We start from the raw sequence: 24,761 nt of genomic DNA on the forward strand, positions 1-24,761 counted from the left end.
CTGGAGATACAGGACTGTTAAGAGTGGTCCCCAGAAATCCCTCCTTTTTTTCTTTTTTTCTTCTTTTCTTTCTTAATCATCTGGTTGGAGCGGAATTGCTTCATAAACTGCTGGGCTTGCAGGCATTTTTGGATAAGAAGCAAATGAGAACTACTGCAGAATGTTCTGCTGGGCTTGGAAGAGTGTCTTGGAGGCACTGCAGCCTGACTGTGGATACATTTTCCTATACCTCACCCACGGCACGCTTTGGCAAATAAAAGCCAATAAATTGATCGTTGGCAGATTCAGACAGTTTGTTTTCCATTTTTCCTGTCCTGTGGATTAATCGCTGTTATCACGAGAGAGCTCAGTTACAGCAATTGTATGGAGCTACACCAGTTATACCAGAGACTTCACTGAGATGGTGCAGGTGTACACAAGGTGAGAATTTGAACCATTTCTTCGGTGACAGTATAACAATACATACTCCCTGTGCATGAGTAAATTGCATTGCTTCCAGAGCATCTTGTTTGTCTTCCTTGGGTGGTAGGTGTTGCCCTGGAACTGTGCAGTGAACCATTTATGCTCTAAGTGAGCATCTCCCATACTAGCAACCCCCCAGACTGCTGGATGTCACCCTCTATTGGACTGCAGTTAGTGAGCTGTAGATGCACTTTTTCCAAGCCAGGGTTAAGGAAAGATGTCATTACTATATACCGCCATTTGGGAACTAGACCAGAACAAATACTTTTATATCTGTCTTCTTTCATGTTTCACTCTTCATATGTCTTCCATGTTGATTCTGTTTTAATTTCCTAAGGTTTTGTTTGTTTTTAGCTTAAATGCAATTTATTCCTAAACTAGTGAAGCCAGGAAAAAAACTCTGCGAAGAGCACAACCTGACTGCATGCCATAACTTGGGCCACAGGACTCTCCAGAGCTTTTTTCCTGCTTCAGATCTGGGAGCCGTTGTGGACCTAGACCAAAACTTCTGGATAATCCTCTTGTGGTGAACCCACCTCAGTCCAACCACACGCACAGTTTTTCACCTTCTGTGTTAAGATGTGAGTTTAGTCCAACTCTGTTTATAGGCACCTTCTTGTGCTGGAAGTTTTACCTTTACCTGTGAGATGGAGCTGCCTTCCAGCCTCACAGCTCTGCTCCCTGAACAGGTGTTTGTAGACTGTGATCAAGCCAGCCACCAGCCCCGCTTTAGACAAGCTCTAAGCAAAATATTCATTGCGCGAATATCTTTCACTCCATGGCGTGTTTTCTGAAGGTGTTAGGCATCCCTTCTCCCTCCTCTTGAAACCCTCTTCAGTTTTCGGCATTCTCCTTGAAGAGTGCAGAGCTGCAGAGCGTTGCAATGACGCTCTCATCAGGGCTCAAAGCAGAGGTAATGAAACCCTCTCGCACCTACAGGCTTGCCCTGTTTAAATGCCCGTGAGTGTCTTGTGGCCACAAGAAGTTGCCCGAGGAGCTCAGGTCAGGCAATTTATTGTAAGTGATTCCTAATGTGCCTTCTCTCACTGCATTATTCTGTACTCCTCGTTGTTCCTAGGGGCTTTGTTTGAGGATTGCTTTCCAGTGTGAATTTCTGAGGGATTTAAAATCACTTGTAAACTGCAGCTTGAGTGTTTCTCTGTAAATTTGCAATATAAATGTGTGAATGTGATTTTCACTGTCCGGTTGATATTTATTTAAGATTTACAGGCTGTAAGACTTAAAAGGGTCTCCCTTCCTTCCCCTTTTGGAGTTGGTTATCATCAGAGCCACATCTTTTAAGAAACTATAAAACCTTTCCTGGATTTCATGATTTCTCCAGGCCTTTCAACACCTCGGTATTCATTTTTCACCCTGGAGTTTTATTATTGTATTTCTGGTGTACATTGTTCTTTCTCCTCTGCTGTGCCCATTAATCCTTATTAATCTTCAGGGGCAGCACAGTCTAGTGACTTGAACATGGCACCTGGGAGGGAAAGACCCAAGTGCTAATCCTGGCTTTGCAGCTGACTCGCCATGTGGCTTCAAACAAGCCACATCTCGGTCTCAGTCTCCCTGTCAATTCTACAGAGATAATAATTCTTGCTTAGCTCTACCTAAATACCTCTCAGGGGCATTGTATTAAGTAGTTAATACTTGTTAAGTGATTTGGATCTCCAAATTACCATATAATCAGCATGGGTATTAACCATACAGAGAGTTTTATATATCTGTAAATGTTGGGTCTTCTGTCCTGCATCTGTTCAGATTTCTCCGGCAGTCCCAACAGCCACGCAGGGTTTCAACGCAGATGAGTTTAATCTTTTTCAGTGTAGACGAGCAGAAGGAAAGTCCTTGATACTTTATATTAATGAAATGGTTAATTTTCAATGACACTGGAGGAAGGTCTCAGTCATTGCAAGCGAAGCAGCAGTCACTTTGGAAAACCTCCTCTGTCTCCCCAGAATTAGTCTCCTTATCCAGGCAAAGGTAACTTGGTTGAAGTGCTGCTTACACTTAGGATATCGCAGGTAAAAAATGCCAGTGTTGTTCCACAGGCTTTACAAGATTTACTGGGAAGTCTGAAAGCTCAGAATTTTTCTAAAAGTCCATATGTGTGGAAATAGGGGAAATACAAGCCTGAATTCCCCAAATAGTGGTAACTCTGCTATGTCAATCAACTATGATGCATTTGCTACTACCCAAGTATCTGCTTGTATTGTGCTAGGAAATAAAAAAGAAGATGGGGCATAACGTCCGAAGTTGATTGAAATCAGTGGCTAAAGTCCTGCTGACTTCAGAGGAGAGAGATTTCATCCTAGGTGCAGGAGAAATTGTAGCAATGGTTCCCCCGTCCCTTTTTCTTAAATTCTAGTTTTGATGGATTGGTTGCTGGCTCTTTTTGCTTATTTCTCATCGTGTTCTAATATAGCTGCTACTCCCTTTATAATGTCCTTTTTTTCCAATTTATTTTCTTTATTAATTTCTTTTTTATTCCCCTAATCCCTTTCCCTTTTCATGTTCCTTTTGTTTTCTGACATGCTCTCAGCTGTCTCTTTCTCTGCTTCTGCTGTCATCCATCTCTGTGCACCACATCTCCTTCACACAAGCTCCTCGCGCTGACACCACCCCAGCCTGAGCTGAATGGCCACGGGGAGCGAAGAGAGCTTGGCCTTCTGCCTTGCAGAGAGCAACAGGCAGCTCCTGGAGAGGCTGGGAGGCTGTGTTGCTGCGTGTGCATGAGTGTGTGCGCGGGCAGGTGTGTGAGAGAGACACAAGCGGAGTCCCTACAGCAACCCTCACTGCCTTCTGCTTCCTTTGCACAGGGAGAACCTGGGCTGATACTAAAAACACACGAGTTGAGAGGGATAGACAGGTACAGCGACGTAAAAATAACAGAGCGGGATAAGGATAAGCTAGCCTGTGCCCTTTGAGCTCCTGAATGTGTCGGGGGTATGTTCTTCTCTTACAGCTTGTAGTAGCTGCAATATTACAAATGACACTAATTTGCGCTCTAAATTATTTGTGACTGCTGGTTATTTAACCGTTCTCTTACAGGCACGCTGGAATGAATTTGCCTGAAGGCAAACAGACGCTTTGTGGCCACGCTTGAGCGGGGCAAGGCTCAGGCGCGGTGGCTGGCTCCAGCGAGGGCTCTTTGCGGCAGGAGGAGCGGCGCGTGGGCTGAAGGGCTCACGAGAGACAGGGACAAGGGAAAGCCAGCCTGGAGATGTGGGGCCTCATCCTTCTTTACACCCCAAAGTAGCCCGCACTGCTGAACTGATTGCACTGGGATATGTTCCCACGCCAGTTAAAACAGACGTTCGTACGGTAATTCCAGTTCACAAGGGGAAAAAAGACTAACCAAAGATTTCAAGAAGATGGGGTTAAGGAAGTTACAGTAGATACAGAGAGAAACTGTTAGACTTGGAAAGAGGTGATACCAGTGGAAAAGGGCAGGCTTTGGACATTTACTAGAGCTAAAACTTAGCTTAGGCACAGCATCCACATGAAGAGACGAGGAAGATGCCCTTGTATTTTAAGTTTATTTTCCAGTCTATTTTTAGAGGTTTGCTACTGAGAAGCATGGAGATCAGAGTGCTGTGTTTGAATTTCCCCAAATTTTGTGCACATCCAAGAGTCAAGCTGATTTCTGACCTTTTTCACTGTCGTTCATGGTGGTGGCACTCAAATTTAGAGCTTGATCCTGCCTGCCAGAGCATGACAGACATTGAATCTGATTTTGTAAGATAGGCAGTGATGTGAGCCAAGTTTGGCAGGAGAAGACCGAGCTCTTATTTTGTTTCATCTGACAGTTTCAGGGAGGCAATCTTGGTCTTCCTGTCATGCCTTGTGGAAGTGAAAATTTAGATATCTCAGAGATTTTAAAATCAGAGCTGGCAAACCACAAAAAAAGCTTGGCTCAGCTGACTTAAATCTTACTCTGGAGTTTAGTTAAGTTGGATACCGAAAGGATTGCTTCTCTAATACACAGGAAATAATGGACTTACCTGAGTTAAGTAAGGCTGTTGCAGTGGCTATTCCTCCAGTCTAAAAACACACTCACGTTATAGTGACAGAGGGCTGAACAGAGCATTTGGATTAAGTACAAAACCACCTGAGGCTCCAGCCATTCCTTAACCTAAAACTTAATTTTTCCACTTTTGCTTATCTCTGCTTTTTGCAGTTTTGGTTGCAGTCAGACTCGCACGTGGCCAGACTTCATGAAATAAGTTTCCTGTGCTCAGTGGAGTGAGAAACTTCTCATCAGAAAGATTTTTTTTTCCAAGTTTATCAGGGCATTTTTTGAGAGAGAAATTCATTTGCAGCAATGATGCAGGCTCTGTGCCTTTTTTTCCAGGGCTGAGTGTTCTCATCTCCTTTTTCACTCATTTTCCCTTCTGATCAAGCATCAAGTATTGCACTGATGAAGAGGTGAATAAAAGGAAGCCCAACACTAAAATGACTTAATGTGGTTAAAATATTTGGACATGGCATATGTGAATGCAATTAGCACTGCCTAAAAATAGTTCTAATGATGAACAGGGCTATGCAGTGGCGTGATATAATTTGCCCAATACAACTCTTCTCTCTAGATGTACCTGACTCTGCGCTCTGCTCGGCTGATCTTCGACTTCAGAAAGCGCCGTCCTAACAGGGGAGGTCTTATGGAAAGAAAGCTTGTAGCTGCTTTGCCCCTTTTTCAGTTTGTTTCAAAATTCATTACAGATGTCTTCAAATTAGCTGGAATATGTCATATGCAGAAATCATATGCAGAAGTAGTGCTTATAAAGACTACCAAAAATTATTCCTTCTGGAAGAAGGTGGGTGCATGACCGTTCATTTCAGGATAATTTTTATCTTTTTATTGATTGTCAGTTCATATCCAGAAGTGAGAGAGAAAAATCCTACACATTATTAAAAAGATTGTCTTTACATACATTCTTTCTCATTTTTTTCTGGCTACTGTTAAAGAAATGAAACATGATTTTGTGACTTAAAAAAAATAAATCATTTCCTAATGCTATTTACATAGGGACACGGTCACACCGATTGCCATTGACCACATAGATGGACTTCTGTCCTGTTGCAACAACAGGATGGATTTGGCTGGTCCTAAATGCCTACGCTGCAGACAGTCCTGCCAGAAAGATGCATTTCCAGTGCTGAGCCCTGGCATCCCTCAGCACATACGTGATGGGGAGGAAACATAGGCATGTATGTCCCCCCCGGAGCTGTGGGTGTAACTTGAATTAGCATCAAGTTTTCCGGCTCAGCCGGAAATGCTAGGGTGATGCTGGAGCATGGACGGGTCCCCCAGGGCCAGCAGCCCACCCTGGCTGTCCCCAGGCTGCTGTGGGTGGGGGGCAGCCCTGGGACCCCTGGGAGGGCGCCGGGCTAGGTGGGCTGCCATTGCCCTGTGGGGCTCTGGGTGACGAGCCAGACCAGGCTGCCGAGACTTTTATTTTACCGTGCTGAAGCTGTTCCTGGTGAACATTCTTGAAGCTGCTCTTCCCCTGAGGTCTCCTGTGAAGGGACATGGCTTTCTGTTTGTCTTGGCTTGCCTGCGGAGAGGCCGATTTCCCTCACACCGCTCAGACCCTGCAGGGCCAGCCTGTCCCCATCCCTTCTTAAGGAGGGCAGCCGCTTGCAGGCAAACGCTGCCTTCCCTCTTCCTTTGGTGCAGGGCACATAAGCAAAATTAATGAACCCCAGAGGACTGTTCGCTGCCCTCCCTGTGCACTGTGCGCAGAGCGTGTCTTCAGCCCCGGCATTTACCTGCTGCTGCAGGGGGATAGTCGTACGGTTATTTAAAAAACAAAAAAAAAGTAGTAAAGTTGGGTCTCCTTTTGAGATACAGCAGGGGCTGGAGTGCGGAACCACGTCCCTGGGAGCGTGTTCTGATTGCTTCTTCAACTTCTGTTTATACAATTTTACAAAATTTTGGCAGGAATCAAGAGCACATACCAGGGTGTTGGCTTTTATGAATCCCATGGGATGTGAAAGTCAAGCTGACTGGATGAACTTTGGTTACATATTCCAGACAAGCACAATGACTCTATTTATTCAGACTTGGCAGCCAGAATGCAGATTGACTCTGTGGGTAATAAATTTTCACAGCCACAAAACTTCAGCGGCAACCAACCTGATCCCGCACAGAAAAAATGCATACAAGGAAGCAGACTTGGGTAGCAAAAATATGTTAGATTATTATTCCATGTATGCGTACCAGTCAGTTAATTTATTTGGCTATTGATTGACATGAATTGCACAAATGATGCCAGGGATCTTTTTCCCCTTAAAGGAACTACTTTCTATTACAAAATTTTCATACTGTAAAAGGACAAGTAGGGGGGAAAAAAGAGAATTGTTCATATTACAATTGACAATCTCCTTTTAATATTTCACCCAAGACTGATTTAAGTTATCCAGTGACCTCTACGGAGAAGAGCAGGTTATTATAATGGGGACTGTTTCATGTGCTATGCCACACTTCAAGGAACCAAAAGGCAATAACCACCACAATTCAGTACTCCGAACAATCTTAAGTACAATTTTGACATCTTCATGCTACAAAGCTTCAGATGCTTTCTGGGAGAGACGACGATGAAATTATTACTCTATGTGTTATAAATCAAAATGAATTGGCTCTTTAACTTGCAGATTTATGTTAACTACCTTGGTATCTGTTAATTGCGTGCTCTTCAGATATTGATTGGGGATTAAAAAGTATATTTTCTTCAATCTGCGTGATGTAAAATATGCCAACAGGAAATTTTCCCTCTGCATATTAAATCCTATGATCACTGCCTGTAAAATTAAAACGATCAGTTTAAATGGATAAACTATGCTCATTAAAGAGGAAAAATACATTTATGTAATTAAAATTAAGAGACTAATATGTGTGGATAATGTAATTACTGTGGGCGCACACACACTCAGCTCAAATCCAGCCTCTTTTGCCTCTCCTGGCTCTGTGAATCTCACTACCTTAATTGCTGACGCGGAGGGAAGGCTTGGGAATGCCTTGCCCACTGCTGGTCCCGAAGCTCTTAATCATGTCTCTGTCTTGCATTTGGCCTCTCTCATCCATGGCTCACATGCCCTGGGTCAGTCACAGCCCTCCAAATACCAGCCCGGGGAGTGCAGGAGCACCTGTCCCCCTTTGCACCGCTTCATACGCTTTCCGTTCGCTGCTTGGCGATTTCAGATGCAAACGCAAAATCTCCTCTGGAGTTTTCAAAGCCTTTCCCCCAGACTTCCCTGGTTAGAAATTAGCACAGTGAAAAGCTTCCCGGGTCTTGTACAGCTCACCTTCGGCTCTTTAGGAAATCGGACTACTTAAATGAGTCTGGGTGCTCAAAGGTTAATTAATTGTGTAAGGAATATCTGGGAATCACTCATGTACTGTTCCTGTCCCTTCACCTTTGATTTCTTTCTTTCCGGTTCCCGAGCTCAGGAGGAGATCTGAGATTAAAGAGCCTCAGCATTAGGAAGTAAAAGAAAATGGGTTCTTCCACTGACATTTAGACACAGATCCATGTAATCTGGGCATTTATTGGCAGAGGGGGTCTGTGTTACTCTTTTTTAGGGCCTATTTCCTGCTAGGTAGATGGAAACTTAGTGTTTTGTCTATCCAGCAGGCATATTTATTTAGGACTCTTCATTAAGCAAACCTGCAGGTCTCAGCTGAGGTTCTGCAAAGCATTTCATATAGCAGGAGCCAGCCTGTGCCTCCAGGAGATTTTTATCTGTACAGTCAAGTTAGAAAAAAAGGTGACTAGGAAAGAGGACCAAGTCACAAAATAATTGCCGAAGGTTGCTCATGCTAGAGCCCATGGTGATTAGAAGCGAGTACTGGGATCTCAGCTCTGCTCTTTGCCGCACGGGTGGCAAACTCTGGCTCTGCAGAGCCTGTTCGAGCACCGAGGTGAAGGACCCAGGCTGTATCAGCTGTATCCTAAAGCTCTGGTTACTGAGTGAAGACCTTGAGTAGCACACATAATACTGAGCAGTCCAAGCGCATGAAAGATGTTAATAGTTGTAAGTGGTAGCGCTAAACCGAAGGTACCATGTGTGCACGCCCAAACGCATGGCAGTACTTTTCCACGATCCCTTCTCCGTCTAAATGTACTAATGTTCTTTTATCTCCTGCACGATAAACACTTTCATGTGTCCTTTTCTGCTTCCTATGAAGCAAAGCAGAATTTCAGCTCTCTGGCTCTGCCAGTCTGTTCCGCACTGACATCCATTACACAGGATCCCATCTCCCTTCCTATCCAAAGGAGAAGCCACCTCTCCTGACCACTGGCTCCCCCCACCCCCCCCACCCAGCCCCTCGCTGCAAGCACCACGGCATCTTGGTGTGCTATTGTTATTCTTCAGACATCCCTCCTGTCCCTCACTTTTTACTTTGCCCTATGCTGTCTATGCGCTGTGTTTTAAACTATCTAGACAAGCAGGAAGAGTAATTAAATGTGAAGTGTTTCAGGATGAAATACATTAAAGAAAAAAAATACAAAAAGAAATTGTATAAATATGTAAATAATTGAATCTATGTGCTGAATCTTCTTAACACCAAGAAGCTTTGCTCAAAATAGACAAAATAATGGTTTAGTATAAATATTAAAAGGTTTTGATTTACCTGTTGTTTGGAATATATTGTAAAATAGAGACTTCTAATAACAAGAGTTAAAGAATATTCTGGAAGAGCTTCATGCCTACATACCTAGAACTATTTGTCTAAGATCCTGAATTTCAGAAGTCTAGGTAGCTCCAGTTACCCTTGACTAAAATAATCACACTTGAAACCCATGTTATATCCAGGTCTGGATCCAGCTGTGAGATGCAACCAGGGGCAGTACTGCCCTCATTTGCTCTGGGGAAGGCACGGGACATGCATTTTAGTGCAAGAAGGAAGGGAAGTGGCTCTTGCCCTCTCATCCCCAACCAAATCACCCATGCCAGTGCACTGAGAAGGAGAGAGCGTGGCATAGCACCGCTTGGCAATGAGGCACTCGGCTGGCCATGGGAAAGTCAAGATCCAGCCCTATTCCAGCGAGTACTTAATTATTTAGACAAAACACAGCAATGTTTTAAGGAAAAATTGGGAGACACCTCTCCCCACCAACAAAACCCAGCTCTGCTGACACATGGAAAACTTTGGCTGAGGTATCCGCTCCCAGTCAGGTAGTTTGGGGTCATTAAAACCCAGGCAAGTGCTCTAATTGCTGTGTTATGGAGTGAACCAAACACACAGCCACGGCTTTCTCTCAGCTGTCCTTAGCTTTCTTAGCACGCATGGGCCATGCAGAGACAGGACCGAAAATGCTCAGAGGAGAGGCGAGGGCTGGGGGGATGCCGGCGAGGCTCTAAGCAGCCCAGCGGCTAATCCCTGGGGCCAGCTCATGATTGCAAGGTTTGGCCTGAACCCTTAATCCAGAATTCCTGTTTCTTCCCTCCTTGGCCGCTCTTTAAAACAAAACAAAATCAAATCAGGAGACTGATACGAAAACCTTCTGGGTCGCATCAAGGTAATAAATCAAGAGCACTGCAGACCGTTCCCCACCAATCCAGCAGTTAGCACACCCGGGCTGGCTCCGAGCAGCAACATCTGTTATTCCAGTTACAGTACTGCCATGTATTTTGATAACCTTTATGTATGTTTTGAAAAAGCATTAGCAAAATATTTGCAGTAGCTCAGTCTGGGCATGAAACATGCTGCAAGTGACATGTTAGTTGTCTGGTTCTTACCTGGTCATTCTCTTCTTCGTCGCTGCTTAACTTGAGGTCATCTTCTAGCATTCTGGAAAGCAAGCAGTAGAATAAATTATAATTTACCAAAATGCTTCAGATCTGATGTTTTCTCTGAGCTACTGTAAACATTTAATAATTTAAATAGAAAGAAAATATATTTTATCCTCGTAATTCTGTAGATGTGACACTACAATTTTTTCTTATCCAGTTGCTATCAACTAACTTCTTAATTCATTTCCTACTATTACTGCCTAAGGGAAAATGTTTACTAGAGCAATAATGGATTTTGCAAAGATCCTGACAAACAATTTTTATATGCTAAAAATAATATTTTTGATGCTGACAGGTCAGTAGTCTCTCTGAAAGGAAAATTTTGCTCCATTTGGCTTTGAGCTTACAAAACAGAAGTAGATATTTACACTGGCAGCACTGCAGCACAAAATAAGATTCAGTGATGTTTCCCAAAGGCCATTTTTACTTTATTGCATGTTTGATGTAAAATTGACATTGACTGAAACAATTAAAACTAAAATATATTGTCTCAGTGCACAAGAGTATCCACAAGGATTTCACTGTCATATAAACATAGAAAATAATGCATCTTTTCTAATGGGGATTTCATCCTCCCTTCCCATATCCTTTCCTCAACTTGCTTAAACTGGCTCCCAAGAAGAGGAGTTTGTTTTTACCTCCATGCATTTTTTTTACAAGCTAGGGTTAAGTAACCAACAGTTAAAGGAGCTGAAGAGGTGCAAAGGTTTCCCCCAGTGCTTGAAAGTTCTTCAAGAATGGGACCTATTTTTAAAAAAAGCCTCTGTAATAATAATAATTCAGAAAGTTGCTAATTTTTGCATTCTGGGAAAAGAGAATCTGTAATTTCGTCTCAACTTCAGAAGAAAGCTTGGTGAGCAATTCAAACACATCCTGTGACGTGGGTGGTCCCCGGAGTGTAAATATCTCAAGAAGACATATGTAGTAATTTCAAACCACCTCCTTGTACTTGTGCCTAGATCCTCCTAGAGCGTGCCTGAAAAGCGTGACTCTTACATGGGCGACATGGTGTGCTGTGTCTTAAAAGAGCACCGAGCCTAACCACCCTCTCCTCAGCTCCTCGCTGTACGTACAGTGCCTGCCTGTTGCTGCCAGCACAACTGCTTCCCTATTTCCCCTTTCGGGGAACATAGGTGTGTAAGAACAGGATCGGGGGTCAGAGCAGAAAATCCCACTGGTTCATCTCTTAAAGACTCTTGTCTTGCTTTTTTCCCACATTTCCTTCTACTTGTGCCAAGATTTTTCCTCTGTAAAACCAACATATCGAATTCAGCAAAATCTCATTGCAATGCAGACACCTCAAATATACAGGACACCCATTGAGTTAGAGGGACTTGACGATCTCATAGCAAGACTTGCCCGTGTTTTATCCTGAAATATGTCCACAGGCAGGAAAAAACTCGCTCTGCCATCTCCTGAGTCAGCAAAAACTCCGGTGGCTGTATTGATTCAGCCACCGGTCAAGCTAATAAGCCCTGCTGAGAAGTGGGCAAATGGGACAGGTACGAATGACATGGGATATAGCTCCTAGGAGCTAAAAGATGTCAGAGAGGCAAAACTTCCTGTAAACATTGCAAGATCCACATTGGCTTTGGATCCCACCACCTATAGGGATCCAAACAATCTTATAATTGCTCATTTTTTTAGTTAGATCTATTTAGCGCTTGAAAATAGAAAGCTCAGATCTGGGATTGGGCACTATGTAATTAAATGTGACAAAATCTGCACTGATAGTGATTTAACCAGAGAGAGTATGCTTATTGTGTGAAAAGCAGAGCACCCAGGGTGTCACTGCCTGCTCTCCCTTGAGTTTGAGTGCGTGAATTTCTGCTAGGGAGGTGCCAGTTAAGCACATTATTTAAGATTTAGCAATTTAGCTCTTCTCCTAAATGGAAGTTGGAAAATCAAAAGCGTATAATGAAATGTTCTAGGTAGCTCTATGTATTTATTAGTGTCCTGGCTTTTTGTATCAACGTAAAAAAATGTGTATTTTGAGTCTGTGATTAGAAGCAACTATGATGCTTCGAAGCCTTCAGGTTGTGTGGAGGTGTGAGTGGAGCGAAGGTGAGGCACCAGGACTGCAAGCAGGAACCATCCACACAAAAGGAAGAAGAAACCGCAGCGCTGGCCCATCAACCTCTTCTTGCTTGTGTGTTTTAGCCCGTCTTTATTTTCCCTGTCTGTTTCTTATTTCAGAAGCGCTGCTTTCCAAGAAAAGCACTGCCTGCCCGGGGCTCGCGGCCCCTTCTGGAACTACCGTCAGCGTACAAACAATCTCCTAACACTGGGGATAGGAAAAAATAGGTCATCATAAAATGCTTGCTTGCTTTTTTCCCCTAGAGTGGGATTTGACCTGCCTGATCCATGTATTTGTCACAAGGATGTATCAGGTTAAGATAGCTTGCCAATGTAGAGGTCTACCTTGTAAAGGCAGGAGCTGTGCAGGTATAACCTCCATGCCTAAAAGTCTTCACTGGTTTCAGGCTGCTTTCACTGTCAGGTGAGGCCCTCAGCCCTGAGCTACAAAGCTACAGCCAGAGCAGGACACACTGTCACCGGCGACTTCAGCTTCACCTGCCAGCAGTCCTGGAGAAGGAGACTCCCTGGACACCAGGCAGCTCTCACAGCCCAGGCTGAAGCACACCCTGCGCGAGGAGGAGGAGTTTGTGTTATAGGGACTCCAGTTTATAGTAAGCATCTTAAGGAAGTCAGGTCAATTTTGAGTCTGGATGCTTTTGAGGAACGTTTAGTAACTCATTTTCACCATGACAATGATGATGGTTAAAAGAAAAAGTCCATAACTGAACCAGCAGACCCCACTTGAAGAGAGGGAGAACAGAAGAGAAGAAAAATATTTTCATCACAAGAGGCATTTCATTAATTTGTAATTTATCTGAAAAGCACTTTGGCACAGATTCAGCACAGAATGAGCTTTGGTACACCCTGTGTTAGCAGAACGCTTCAGATCATGTTTAAATCAACCCCTGCTCATGATGGAATTTCTTCACATATTCTGGCAAACTAGTGCAAGGATGGACAGACAAACACCTACAAGCTCACGTGCAAACACAGCCCTTTCAACCCAGCCTATCTATAGCTATTTTCTGTAACACCTTTTTCAGAATACACAAAATCCAGGCCAGTAAGTGACATAGTCCATGGGCTTTAAGATTTTTTGAAATGGACTTGGCTTTGATGTGCTCGGGCACTGGTAAAAAGATAAGTAAATACACCTTTGTAAACAACAGCTAGAAAAATGAAATGGTACTCGAAGCAGGTCTGAAAAACACACACTACCACTTAGGGTTTCTGCACTTGAAAAGAGCGCATATGGTCAGGAAGTCACTTTGCAGAACCTAATTACACATTTTTAGTGAAATCTCTGTGAGGTCGCGGAGGCAGCGAGGGGTGGGAGGCTCGGGCGGGAGCGCTCACTGCACTCTAATTAATGCATTTGTTCCTTTCTCCGCAAAGAACGTAACAGGTAGAGACATAATGAAAGGAGATGAGTTTGGGATATTGAGAAACGCCTCAGCAAGCCAGCTGGTTTCTTTCTCCAGTAACCAATTAAGGGGTTGCAGCCTGGGGTACTGGGCCACTCAGTTACAGTTAGGGGGGTGAGGGGTTACTCACCTGCAATGGAAAACAGTCAGAAAGTCTTCTAGAGGGCATCGATATCCAACATCTGCCAATTTCAATGTGACTGGGTGTCCAAATCTCCTACGTAGCTTATCAGAAAGCCTGACCTGTTTTATCTGGGGGGTGCTCACTGCATTGGTTCAGTAGGCTACCGGGGCAGGGTGACCATATGGGGCACTGCAGAGGGACCCTCTGCTCATCCCAGCATGTCGAAGGGCCAGGAGATGCTCCTGGTCAAAAGTACCTGGGGTTTGGGATGGGAGGCCATCTTGACCTTGCTCAAAGGGAATGGTCAAGAGGAGACTTGCAGCTTCACTGTTTTGTCTGTCTGTCTTTTTTCCTGATTTGTTGTTGCCGGAAAGTCAAGTCCCAAGCAAGGATTATCTTCAGCCCCAGCCAGAGCCCAGGGGATAGCAGGAAGACATCTAGTTTCCCCTCTGGGACGTAACATCAAAGTAACATCAAGTTTCAAGTGTGAGGGTAGAGCCAGGGCCCAGGTCAAAGATTTTTGGATTTGAAAGAGCTGGAGGAGAAGGAGCTGCCTGGGGAGGGAGATGTGGATGGTGCCGTGCCTGGGGGAAGTGGTCTTCAACAGCCAGTCGGGAATCAGTTGCAACTTTTAATGACTGGAGCCAGTCTGAGACCCTTCCAGCATAGCCCTACGCAGGAGGATATCTATTTTCTTCCAGGGTGAAGACACGGCCCCACCCAGGAATTACGTGTCACATCTGCCGGTGCACACGAATGAAGCAGCAGGCATCGCACCTTGCATTTTACTTCAATCCCTGATACATTTCTCATTCCTTGGCCTAATGAATTCTTTCCTTCCGCCCTGCAAATTACTTATTGAGGCATAAAACTCTCAAAAAATGCCTCTGTGGTTTTGTTTTGTGATTAGAGAGATTCCCTTTTGGCATGTAAATCAAAGGACAAGCGAAGAGGCCCTGCAGATTTTCAGGAGAGGTTATGAAAATGAGGGGCAAAACCCTCCTTGTGTCTCTCTGGTGGTCTAAGCTACCATACAAGATATATTCTTCATGATAACTATGATAATTAGAAGCAAAAAAAAAAATCAAGATGGGAAAGGAAAAATATTGATAGTAATTAAATCATTAACACTAATGCTTTAGGAGAGAACATGCCAATGGTTTGCAAGCCCAGGGCACAAATGTATGTGTGTTGCAATTGTCATTTAAATAAATTCAGAAGTCACCATCTTTGCAATTTGTGAAAGATCTCATGAATGTGTTAATCTGATCAAGTATATTGTTCCATTTTAATGCTAGGCAGCATCTCAGTCAGCATACCGTGTTTATTACGGACGTTTGTGATTTCTGCTCATTATGTAGGAAAGGAACTTCAGTAGTGGAAAAATACTTTGATTTTAGCTGAAGAGGAACCCCACAAAGCAAAGAGTTGTGATGAAATATGAAAATCGGATAACTAAGTGCTCATTCGAGTTTATGCCACCACAATATTTCGTCTGAATGGGACTGTTTTTGGAAAATGATCTTATTTTTTAATGCACAATATTGACATTTTATTTTCTTTCCCATAAATGCATAGTGACCTTTCAAGAACTGGACATTAGTTTCAATATTACCAGAAACCCAGAAAGAAAAGAGATATCATTCTAAGTAGCAGTATGCTAGAAGGCTCTCAGACTGGCTCCAGATGTTTGAAGTCACAACTGGTGTGCTGATATAGGAGAAGAAAAGCATTGCTTCAAGTTGTAGAAAAACAAAACAAAACCTTGTGCAAGACCTTTAACTCTCGTTCCCAGCAAAATGAGAGAGAACGCCAGGTGGGAATCTGCTGTTCCTATCCAGACTGTGCCCTTATGTTACTGGGCTTATTTCAGCTACGAGTGCTCACGTACGTAATATGACTTAAAACTCCAATAAGAAAAATGTACCTTTGGCTTCTGGCTGTCTTTGGTTGCTTTCTAAAAGAGAAATGCAAGGAAAAATATGCCTGGTAAGAAGTACGGAGACTTCATAAGAAACAGATGAACACGTTTCCTTCCTTAAAAAAAAAGAAAAAAAAGGGGGAACTAATGTTGTTGCTATTACCTTGGTTACTTGCACATAACAGATGGCCAGTTATATTTGCTACTTACCTACAGCCAAAACAGGTATTTCAAATAGCTTTGTTTACTAATCCTAAATATAGGAGTAGCTGTTTTTATACAGTAGTAATTTTTAATTAATTAGATTCTGATTGTTGAAATTATTTTTCACTTTAGTGCTATAACTGATGCAAATGTTTGACTTTAAAAAAGCTCATGGATTTATATTATCTGAAAAGTGTAGTATTTATTCGTGTTTTATACTAAATAAAGTCAAAAGCTTATGGACTGAGGTAAACAACTAGATCAAGAGGATATTTTATAAATGTAATAGAGCTTTAGCAGGCGTGTAAGACCTCTGCAAGCACTGCTTGCAGCATCTAAAATTCACTCTGAATATATGACATTTAAGTTGTAAAAACCCCTCAACAAACAGTTCGTGCAAGTTCTGCTACACAGAAACATGTAGGAAAACACGATTATATAGAATACCGTCAAATCTAATTAAAAACAGAAGGAGAAGGCCAGTAAAATCAGGCTGGTGAAATATTAATGTACTTAATGCTGGAATGAAGCATATATATCAATGTGAGATTTAATTCCAGAGTGTAGAATTTAAATGCCTGAAAAACGGACTCAGTCTATAGAAATAGAATTAGCAATTCCAATAAAAAATAGATGCTCTGAAGGAAAAGTTCTCTGTTCTTGGCTTGAATCCATGTAGGCTGGTCTACACCGCTTTCCAAAACCATTTAAACCAGCTAAATGCCCTGCTAAATTCCCATCACACTGATGCTCTCATTAGAAATGCAAGGCAGTTCCTCTCTGAGTGATACAGCCGTCGCTCCCTCCTAGGAGCAGAAGTTGAAATAAGGTTTCCTCTGCAGCAGCTGCCCTGCTGAGCCACTGCGTTTGCCCCGGTGATGTTTTCCCCCTTTAAAGAAAGGGAGGACAAATGCAACTGAATCATACCCTGAATCTTCTAACTCCTTGGCAGGGTGGCAAGAAAGTGCCCCACAGTCCACAGCGCTTCCCGAGAATGATGTTTGGGCAGAAGGACCCTGAGTACCTCCTTAAAGATGGGAGCAATTCTTCAGAAATGTCAGAAACAAACCCGTGTGAACCCACTCCCCGAGCAAGGAAGCCACCTAAAAATGCATGAATACTCAGAGAGAGGGAAGAGTGATGAGCGACGTACTGGCAGCTCAGGCCTAAGCACCCGCCTAAGTAGTCCAATCACTCTGAGGACTCACCAAAGTTTCATGGCTAATCATGCTCTGTGTGACAGGAGGAAACACATTTGGGGAATAAAAGTTTTGAATGCGCCGCTCGCAATTTTCCAATCCATTTCTTGCCTCCCTGCCCCTGCTCCCCCCAGGCTGTCTGGGTGTGATTAGCAGTTATTTACTAACTCTCTCCCTCTGATTTCCTAGCGATTGCTGATGCTGCCATCTACAAAATATTCATTTCAAACGTGAAATGAAATAAGAGTGCACGAACGCACTAAGGCCTTGTGTGTCAGCTATTGTGGCAGAAATCTTGGGGAATTTGATGTGTCTGAGACAGAACTGCCACTGCCAAGTCTCCCTGCTGAAGCTGCAGCATCTGATTTTGTATTCGGTGATTATTTCCTTACAAATAGCCTCTTTCTGCCTAATCCCCAGCATTATAAGCATCTGTCCTCATGCTGGATGCTGGAGTCATCATCCCACACATTTTTATTCTCGCGCTCCCTTGCAGATGACTGCAGTCATCTGTATAACGCTGACCATTCCTTTAGCAACGTTCATACCCGAGGCTGCGGTGGTGTTTATCCCCACCTCGCTGGTTGGGCAAGGGAAATGAGGTCCTTTAGGCTAGAGGTTCTCAAACTTTGCTGCGCCACAACGAGAAGTGTCTTGTGTCATCAAAGCGATGGGGAAAGCGGCAGCTCCGTGTCCCTGTGTGATCCCCGGGCCCTGCCCTGCCTGCCAGAGGCTCACGCCGTCCCTCTGTGCCGGGGCATCCCGCTGGCGCTGACTCCCAGCTGCCTGCTTGCCTCCATCTCCCACGCGTTTTCAGGGTTGCAGCTTCCCCACTCAAAAACGGAGTCCGGAGGACATTCCTTGTTCTGGGAAATACAACTTCGTGTTGGTTTCTTCCAAGCCTCCTTCATTTAAGTGAGGCTGAATTACTGAATTATTCAAACTATTTGATAACCTGCTCCATCCTCACTGTTTCTTTCTCTGTCATCCTCCACAAAATTTTACCATCGGTGAATATAATTTCCTACCACGTCCTAGTTGCCAGTTCCTCACAGAATGAAATCAGCTTTGGTTGCTAAGAACTTACATTTCTTTCCTTGAAAATAAAACATTGAACGCAAATAATTATGCTTTCATCCTTCAGTTCCTTAGTGATATTAAAGGGACCCTGTTTGGGCCCCCCCCAAACTTTGTGTGCAGTAGGTGTCAGGCCACCTGTCCTTAAAACTTAAACTTTCTTCCTTGGTCTTTTGGCACATTGCACAGCATTAGCTGTCTCCTGGGGTTTGTCCCACACATCAAGGTACACCACAAATGACCCTTAGATTTTGCTAGCCAGTGGCCTTTGTGGCTATATGGTAGCACGGATGATCTGAGGTTTACGGATACTTGTATCTAAGGTAATTGATTTTAAATAATTTATTGTCTCTAGACACTGTCCAGCTTCCTGCCTGCCTACTAGGCACCCTGCTTTTTCTCATATAAAAAAATATTTATTGACTCTACTAATATTAACAGCTTTAATATTTCCAGCTAATAAGGGGCTATTACCACAATTTCTTTATTGTTGTTGTTCTTTATATACCTTAAGAAAACCCTTATTCTCATTGTCCTTGAACTTTCCTCTGGTATCCTCTACTCCTTTTATCCATCTTCAGTATTTTATAATTCCTCTTTTAGATTGATTGTTATCTTCCCCTTTCATCTTACATGTATTTTATATTTCATCTCTATTTCACAGATTGCTTTTTCATTTCTAATTGCCGCTTTTACTTCATCACTGAAGCGGAGCTAGCTTTCAGCGAAGTTGGGTTTTTCCTTGATTGTGGAAATGCAGCCTTTTGCTAACCTAACAAGCTCTGCTTAAAAAGTTCCAAACTTCCCTGTTTCTAGGTTTTTCTACCCCATCAATTTCTGGTCAACAATTTCTTCCACTTTGGGACACCGGCCTTCCCTTGTTGGCACTGTCCTTTATTTGTCTAGCTTGGACGTAATAAAATCATGATCTAGTTCCCAGGCAACTACGTGCTTCCCATCCAGTGACCGATTTATCTTTATTCAAAGCAGGGATGAGTATATCTGGTGAAATGTCCTCAGTGCTAGAAAAGTGCCACAAAGACCATCCACAACCTTTACTTTAACTTCATGGCTGGCTGCGCTGGACCTCTGGTGATACCTTCAAAACTAAGACCTCTGGTATCCACCTGATGAATCTGCCTTTGCTTCACAGATCGGTGCCAACAGAGCAGCTCTGTCCCCTCCTGTAACCGGACTTGATACTCAATGATATTCTGGCTCTGGGATAAAGAAAAAGATTATTTGATATCCCCAGCTGGAGCTTTTCATACCAGTAAAGGCTAGAGGAGGGGAGGAACAGGCTAATTTGGTCCTTCCCAATAGCACATGGCTGACAGGCAGATACAGAGAGGCTACTGCAAAATATATATATGGCAGGACAGGAACATATGGGAACTATACCTCCTCCATAACCTCCCCAGCTCCAGCCAGTAGAAGCACGGCTGTGAAAGACACACCAGGACCCCCAAAGTTTTCAGCATTTCCTTTTAAATACTTTTCCTAGCCATTTCCTGGAAAGCCACTATATGTATTTTACTCAGTCCTGTCTGCAATACTTATAGCTTCATTTAGTTTTAATATAGTTATAAATGGGCTGTAGCGGCCTGCTTCTTTTAATAACTAAGTAAATGAAACCCTGTCTGTAATAATAAATGAACCATCCATCTGGGAGGCCTCCAGTAAAAATTTCAACAGGTATTTATTGCTCCTTTATGTAAACAGTACTCTGGACAATACAAGTGATTATACTCTCTGTCAGCCCTGTCAGGAAGGAGACGGTACAGTTTTGGACGAGGTTCCATAGCGTACGCACTGAATTTACAGGTTTATTTGACTAGATGGAGAAAAAATGATTAAAACAAGCAAATAAACAGAGAAGAACCCAGTTGGCTACTGTGAGAGCATACCATTTCGTTTAAAGATATGGACTGCGAGGATAAAATAGAGAAAAATGACAGGTCTGTGGTGCAACAGACTCCTCACAACCCCAGATGCTTCACAGACACCCCCCTAAACAAAACCAAGCCCCCGCCCGCAGAAGTGGAAGGAGTTTCACTGTAAAATCAACACTTTATAGAGACTTTAAACTATATTGTGCCCTCGTAGGTTCTCATGGTACGGAAGAGCAGTGCCCTGGGAGAATCCCCGACCGGGGTGCAAGGGGCGGCAAACCACACTATCCATCCTCGGGGGTCATCCCTTTCACTCACGGACGCTGTTGCTCACACACCGGAAAGGGCAATAGCACGACACTTTTGCAGTAATGAAATTTTAATTTAAAAAAATCTCACCACTATTATATTCCAGCTCCTAATTACATACCATTACATTCCGCTATTGTTGAAATAATACAATGTCAGAATATATTGTCAAATAATTAATTCAGTGTGTGGCAAGAAGGGAAAAAAAAAAGAAACAAGGGACAGAAAGATCTGAAAGCTCATGTATGGGCAGGTTGATGTGCCATCACTTGATGCTGAGGAGTGAGCTGTAGAGAGTTCTGTGCATTAAATAGGTAGGGGCTGCTGTGATTTTTGTCAAAATTTCTGGGCCTCCAATTTCTGCAGGAACGGGCTTAAACCTATCCCATGAGCAGGTTTCGTAGTGCCTTTCATTTGCAGCCAAGCTAGGCATAGGGAAAAACACATTTTTTTCCTTATGAGGCAGACTACAAAAGGAAACCAAAGCTCTCAGCCAAAACGGCAGGCAGCATCCTGCCCCGTGGGGCCAATATATCGCTGCTCATTATGGAGACCTGCACCCTGTGTGCTCGGCTCAGCGAAAGGGGTAGTGCTGCTCCCAGCGGGGCTACCTCCATAGCCAGGGTGTTTCCAACATTTTTACTAAGCTCACCATGCTAACAAAATTATTAGGAGATGGTGCATTAGTGATAGTATTCTTTTTTCTCCTCTCTGCTTTTGTTGTGATCACAAGATGCTGAAAGGGGAGAAGATAATCCCAACGGGGCAGACATCTCCGAATTGATAGCAGTCCCACCAAAATACAGGAGGAGTTGTCAGGTTTTCCTGCGGATGGGCTGAGGGAGGGAAGGGGCTGCCCAGGCAGCGCCAGGGCTCGGGGCACAGGCGCTGCAGGGACAGGGGAGCTGGAGGCAGGCGCTGGCACCTGGGGCGAGCACGTGGCCGTGAACTTCACTGCTGGAGGGAGAAAAACTTGTGCAATCTGCGGTGGTCAGATAGTTCCTTTGCTTCACGCGGAGCTGCACTGAAGGGATGGTTGCTCACGTGGGATCCCGTTAATTCAAATTGCATTTTGCAGCTCCAGTCGAGGTGTGTGCTTGGGTTGTCCTTGAGCTTGCTGGCACGGACCCTCACCTGCCCTGGAGTCTGATGAGACCAAGAACTTCTGGCCTGCTTGTTTCACTTCAAGATAACTCCTTCTAGAAGTCAAAATGAGAAATTCCTCTTCCTTAGAAATAATCTCCTTTGGACACTGCAACAGCAGAAATAATCAACTGAGGGCTGCTCCTTCAGAAAGGGAAAGGGCTTGACTCCCAGCATTCAGATCCTGCATGTACTGTGCAGAAATACACCACCTGGACTGCAATATATATATATTTTTAAAAAAAAAAAGTGTGTATTTTTTCTTTAAAAACACTTTTTGGACAAAATTATGAAGTTAGCTCTCAAATAGTAAACCACACTGTATCTCCTTTATAATGTCTCTTTTTAAATATACACCGGGGAACAACTCTCGTAACTCACTCGACACACACTATCTTATGAGTTATGGGTCAGTCTTCTATGCACAGAGTGTGTGTTGCACTTCTACACACCATTATGAATTTTCCATCCCTCATCATTCATATTGTGTCAGAGTATCTATTACAAACGCCTGTTTGCAAGAAGAGCTTCTATTTTCCCCTTTCATTTTATCACTGCTCTTAAATTTTCCCCCGGACACCAGTTTGGCATGCTGGCAGTACCATGCTGGCAGTTTCTGAGAAAAAGTCATATTCAAAAATCGTATGTCAGGGCCGTAATGTCACTTCCAAAGAAATATCCTTTTTTAACTAATAGGAGGAATGTATAAAAATGAATTAGACACAATTGTATTCTGGTTGCCAAATTCTTCCACCCAGCTGCTAACTACCGCAACCATCTTGTAAAAAATAATAATCTGGAAGTCTAAATGACGTCTGATAATGCTTTCTGCCGTGCTAAAGCTTTGGAAGTGTTGAGTCATCTTGAGAAAAATGTCGACAATCATTTTTCACAAAGGCTTGAGTGTGGACGAAGCTCTCAGTAGAGTCTTGTGTGAGGGATTTAGAGCGGAGGGGAATTTTCTGACAAATAGTTGAGCCATCAAGAACAGTGTGGGGACTGGCCAAAATGCTTGGCAATTGCTAGATTTGAGAAATGCTTTTCCCTAAATAACTAAAAAAGTTTAATTTCTATGTAAAATGATTAATTTCAACATTTCTGACATGCTATGCTTTCATTTTCTTCTTTCAAAAACATTATTTCAAAATATTCTTGTATCTAGTGCTGTAATAAGGCTGCCCAAGTGCTTTCTGGAGTGAGGCAAGCTAAATGAAACGATTAGCCCTGAATGTATTTTTTTCATTTTGCTGAGAAAATGAATGCAACTATTTTTTTTTCAGTTGATCCATATGACTATTTATTGTACCAAACAAAATATCAATTACCCTTGCTGATTCAGAAGTTCATTTAATTCAGTTTGCAAAGTACTGAAACTAGCCTTGGTTTGAGTTTCACCTGCATCCACAAAACATAGTGGCTTCTTTAATTTTTTTCCCACTCATTGGCTGTTAATTGAAGCTTTCTATGAAATATTTTTTTCTGTCAAACTACCATCCAAAGGAGCAAACTTTTATACCATAGCAGTGTTGTAAGCAAGCGTTGGTATGAACCAAGCATGCAGGAAATGGATTCTCAGATTGTTACATGGCTGAAATTCAAGGATTTGGGTTTTTTTACAAAATCAGATTGGAATTAAGACCACTTGCTCAAATCTACTCCATTATAGAACTGGTTGGTTGGTTTGTATGTTTGAAATTTATGATTATCTGATACTGAGTTCCCAGGAACTGAATTCTACATAGTCTCCTACAGGACCCACTTACGGCCTTCACTTTTGAAAAACGGCATTAAGTATCATTTAACTTGTTATTATTTGATGTTAGATCGAGTCCAATCAAAACAATCAATATTATTTCAGAAGTACTTTTAGGTGTAGAAATAAAATATGCAGGACTTAATATTGACAGAGCTGTGGGTAATTATCTGTTTGATATTTAAGTAAGAATAAACCCTGCAGACAATAATGTATTAATTTAGTGCAACTGTGAATAATTTGTAAGTAAATATTGTGTCTATATTATGCAATATATATTTGAAAAGTCATATATATGAGGGATGAGACTTCATTTCTAAAGAATTCAATTTAATAGTAACAATGTTAATGGTCAAAAGTGGATCTCCTAAACTAAATATATTGGGTTAGTTTCATCATCAGTGTCACTCTAGCAAAACTAGTTTCATCAGCAATTAACTTAGCCCACTATATTACCTTGAAGGCAAATGATTTTTTACTGGTAAGAGAAAATACTTCAGTTGCACATGGTTTATCAGGCGCTAAGTATTTCATCAGATGGCTGATGAAAATACTGAATAAAATAGGCAAAAATGTAGGAGACTGACAACAAAGACCTTTGAAATATGTAAATAAATTTCCGGAAGTTCTATAAACCTTTAGACTATCTCCAGCAGAATATTTATTAGTCTAAAGAAATCATTCTGTATTTTTCAGTGTACTATTATCCTCACAATAACAGCAGAAAAGTTTTTACTGTTCAAAAGATGCAGCAAACAGCCCTCACAACATATTTTTATAAATGCCTCGTGCTTGAAGTCTATATGCAATTTAAAGCTGTGTCAGGGAAGAATCAGGAGTGAACGAAAGGTCTGCCAGAATTTTCTTATTGATACTTTCTCCAACTCCTTCTAGCTGAACACCAAGGCACAAGGACTTACTCTCCTTATTACCAGGATCATTAACTAGTGTGAAATAGGACCCATCCTACCAAGACAGGTACCAATTTATTATCAGGCTGTATTCTATCACACTATTTTCTAGTGAGAGATCTCTGCGTAGGTACATTTCCCAACACTCTGTGAGGTCAAAAGTAAACAAACCTGTAACTATTCTCATTCAATTGGAAAGAGGAAACCGAGGCAAAAAGATTCACTGTTTTTTTCCAAAGAAACACTGTTGAATCAGATCCAGAACTGGGGAAGGAAAGGTTCCAGGTCCCGACTGGGAACACATCGGCACTGCCTCAGACGTGCCCATGACCCAACAGCTTATGCTCTTCAGCCTCCGCTTCACCTTCGGAGCCTGCGCTAGGAGGAAATTTTAGGTGAAAGAAGCCCGAAGACAAGGTGGGAAGGTGAAGAGGTGCCGAAACAGTATCCTTCTAT

At 42.8% G+C, this 24,761-nt stretch overlaps 1 protein-coding gene across 1 annotated transcript in view; it reads right to left on the reverse strand.

Annotated features, from left to right (window-relative positions):
• AFF3 (ALF transcription elongation factor 3) overlaps window positions 1-24,761 on the reverse strand; it is a 328,116-nt gene that overhangs the window by 79,988 nt on the left and 223,367 nt on the right. The window contains exon 8 of the mRNA XM_075135785.1: window positions 10,216-10,267. Coding sequence (XP_074991886.1) covers window positions 10,216-10,267 — 52 coding nt within the window. The remainder of the gene's footprint in view (window positions 1-10,215; window positions 10,268-24,761) is intronic.

Source organism: Calonectris borealis, chromosome 1 (genome assembly GCF_964195595.1).
Source record: "Calonectris borealis chromosome 1, bCalBor7.hap1.2, whole genome shotgun sequence".
In the NCBI taxonomy this organism is placed as follows: Eukaryota; Metazoa; Chordata; class Aves; order Procellariiformes; family Procellariidae; genus Calonectris; species Calonectris borealis.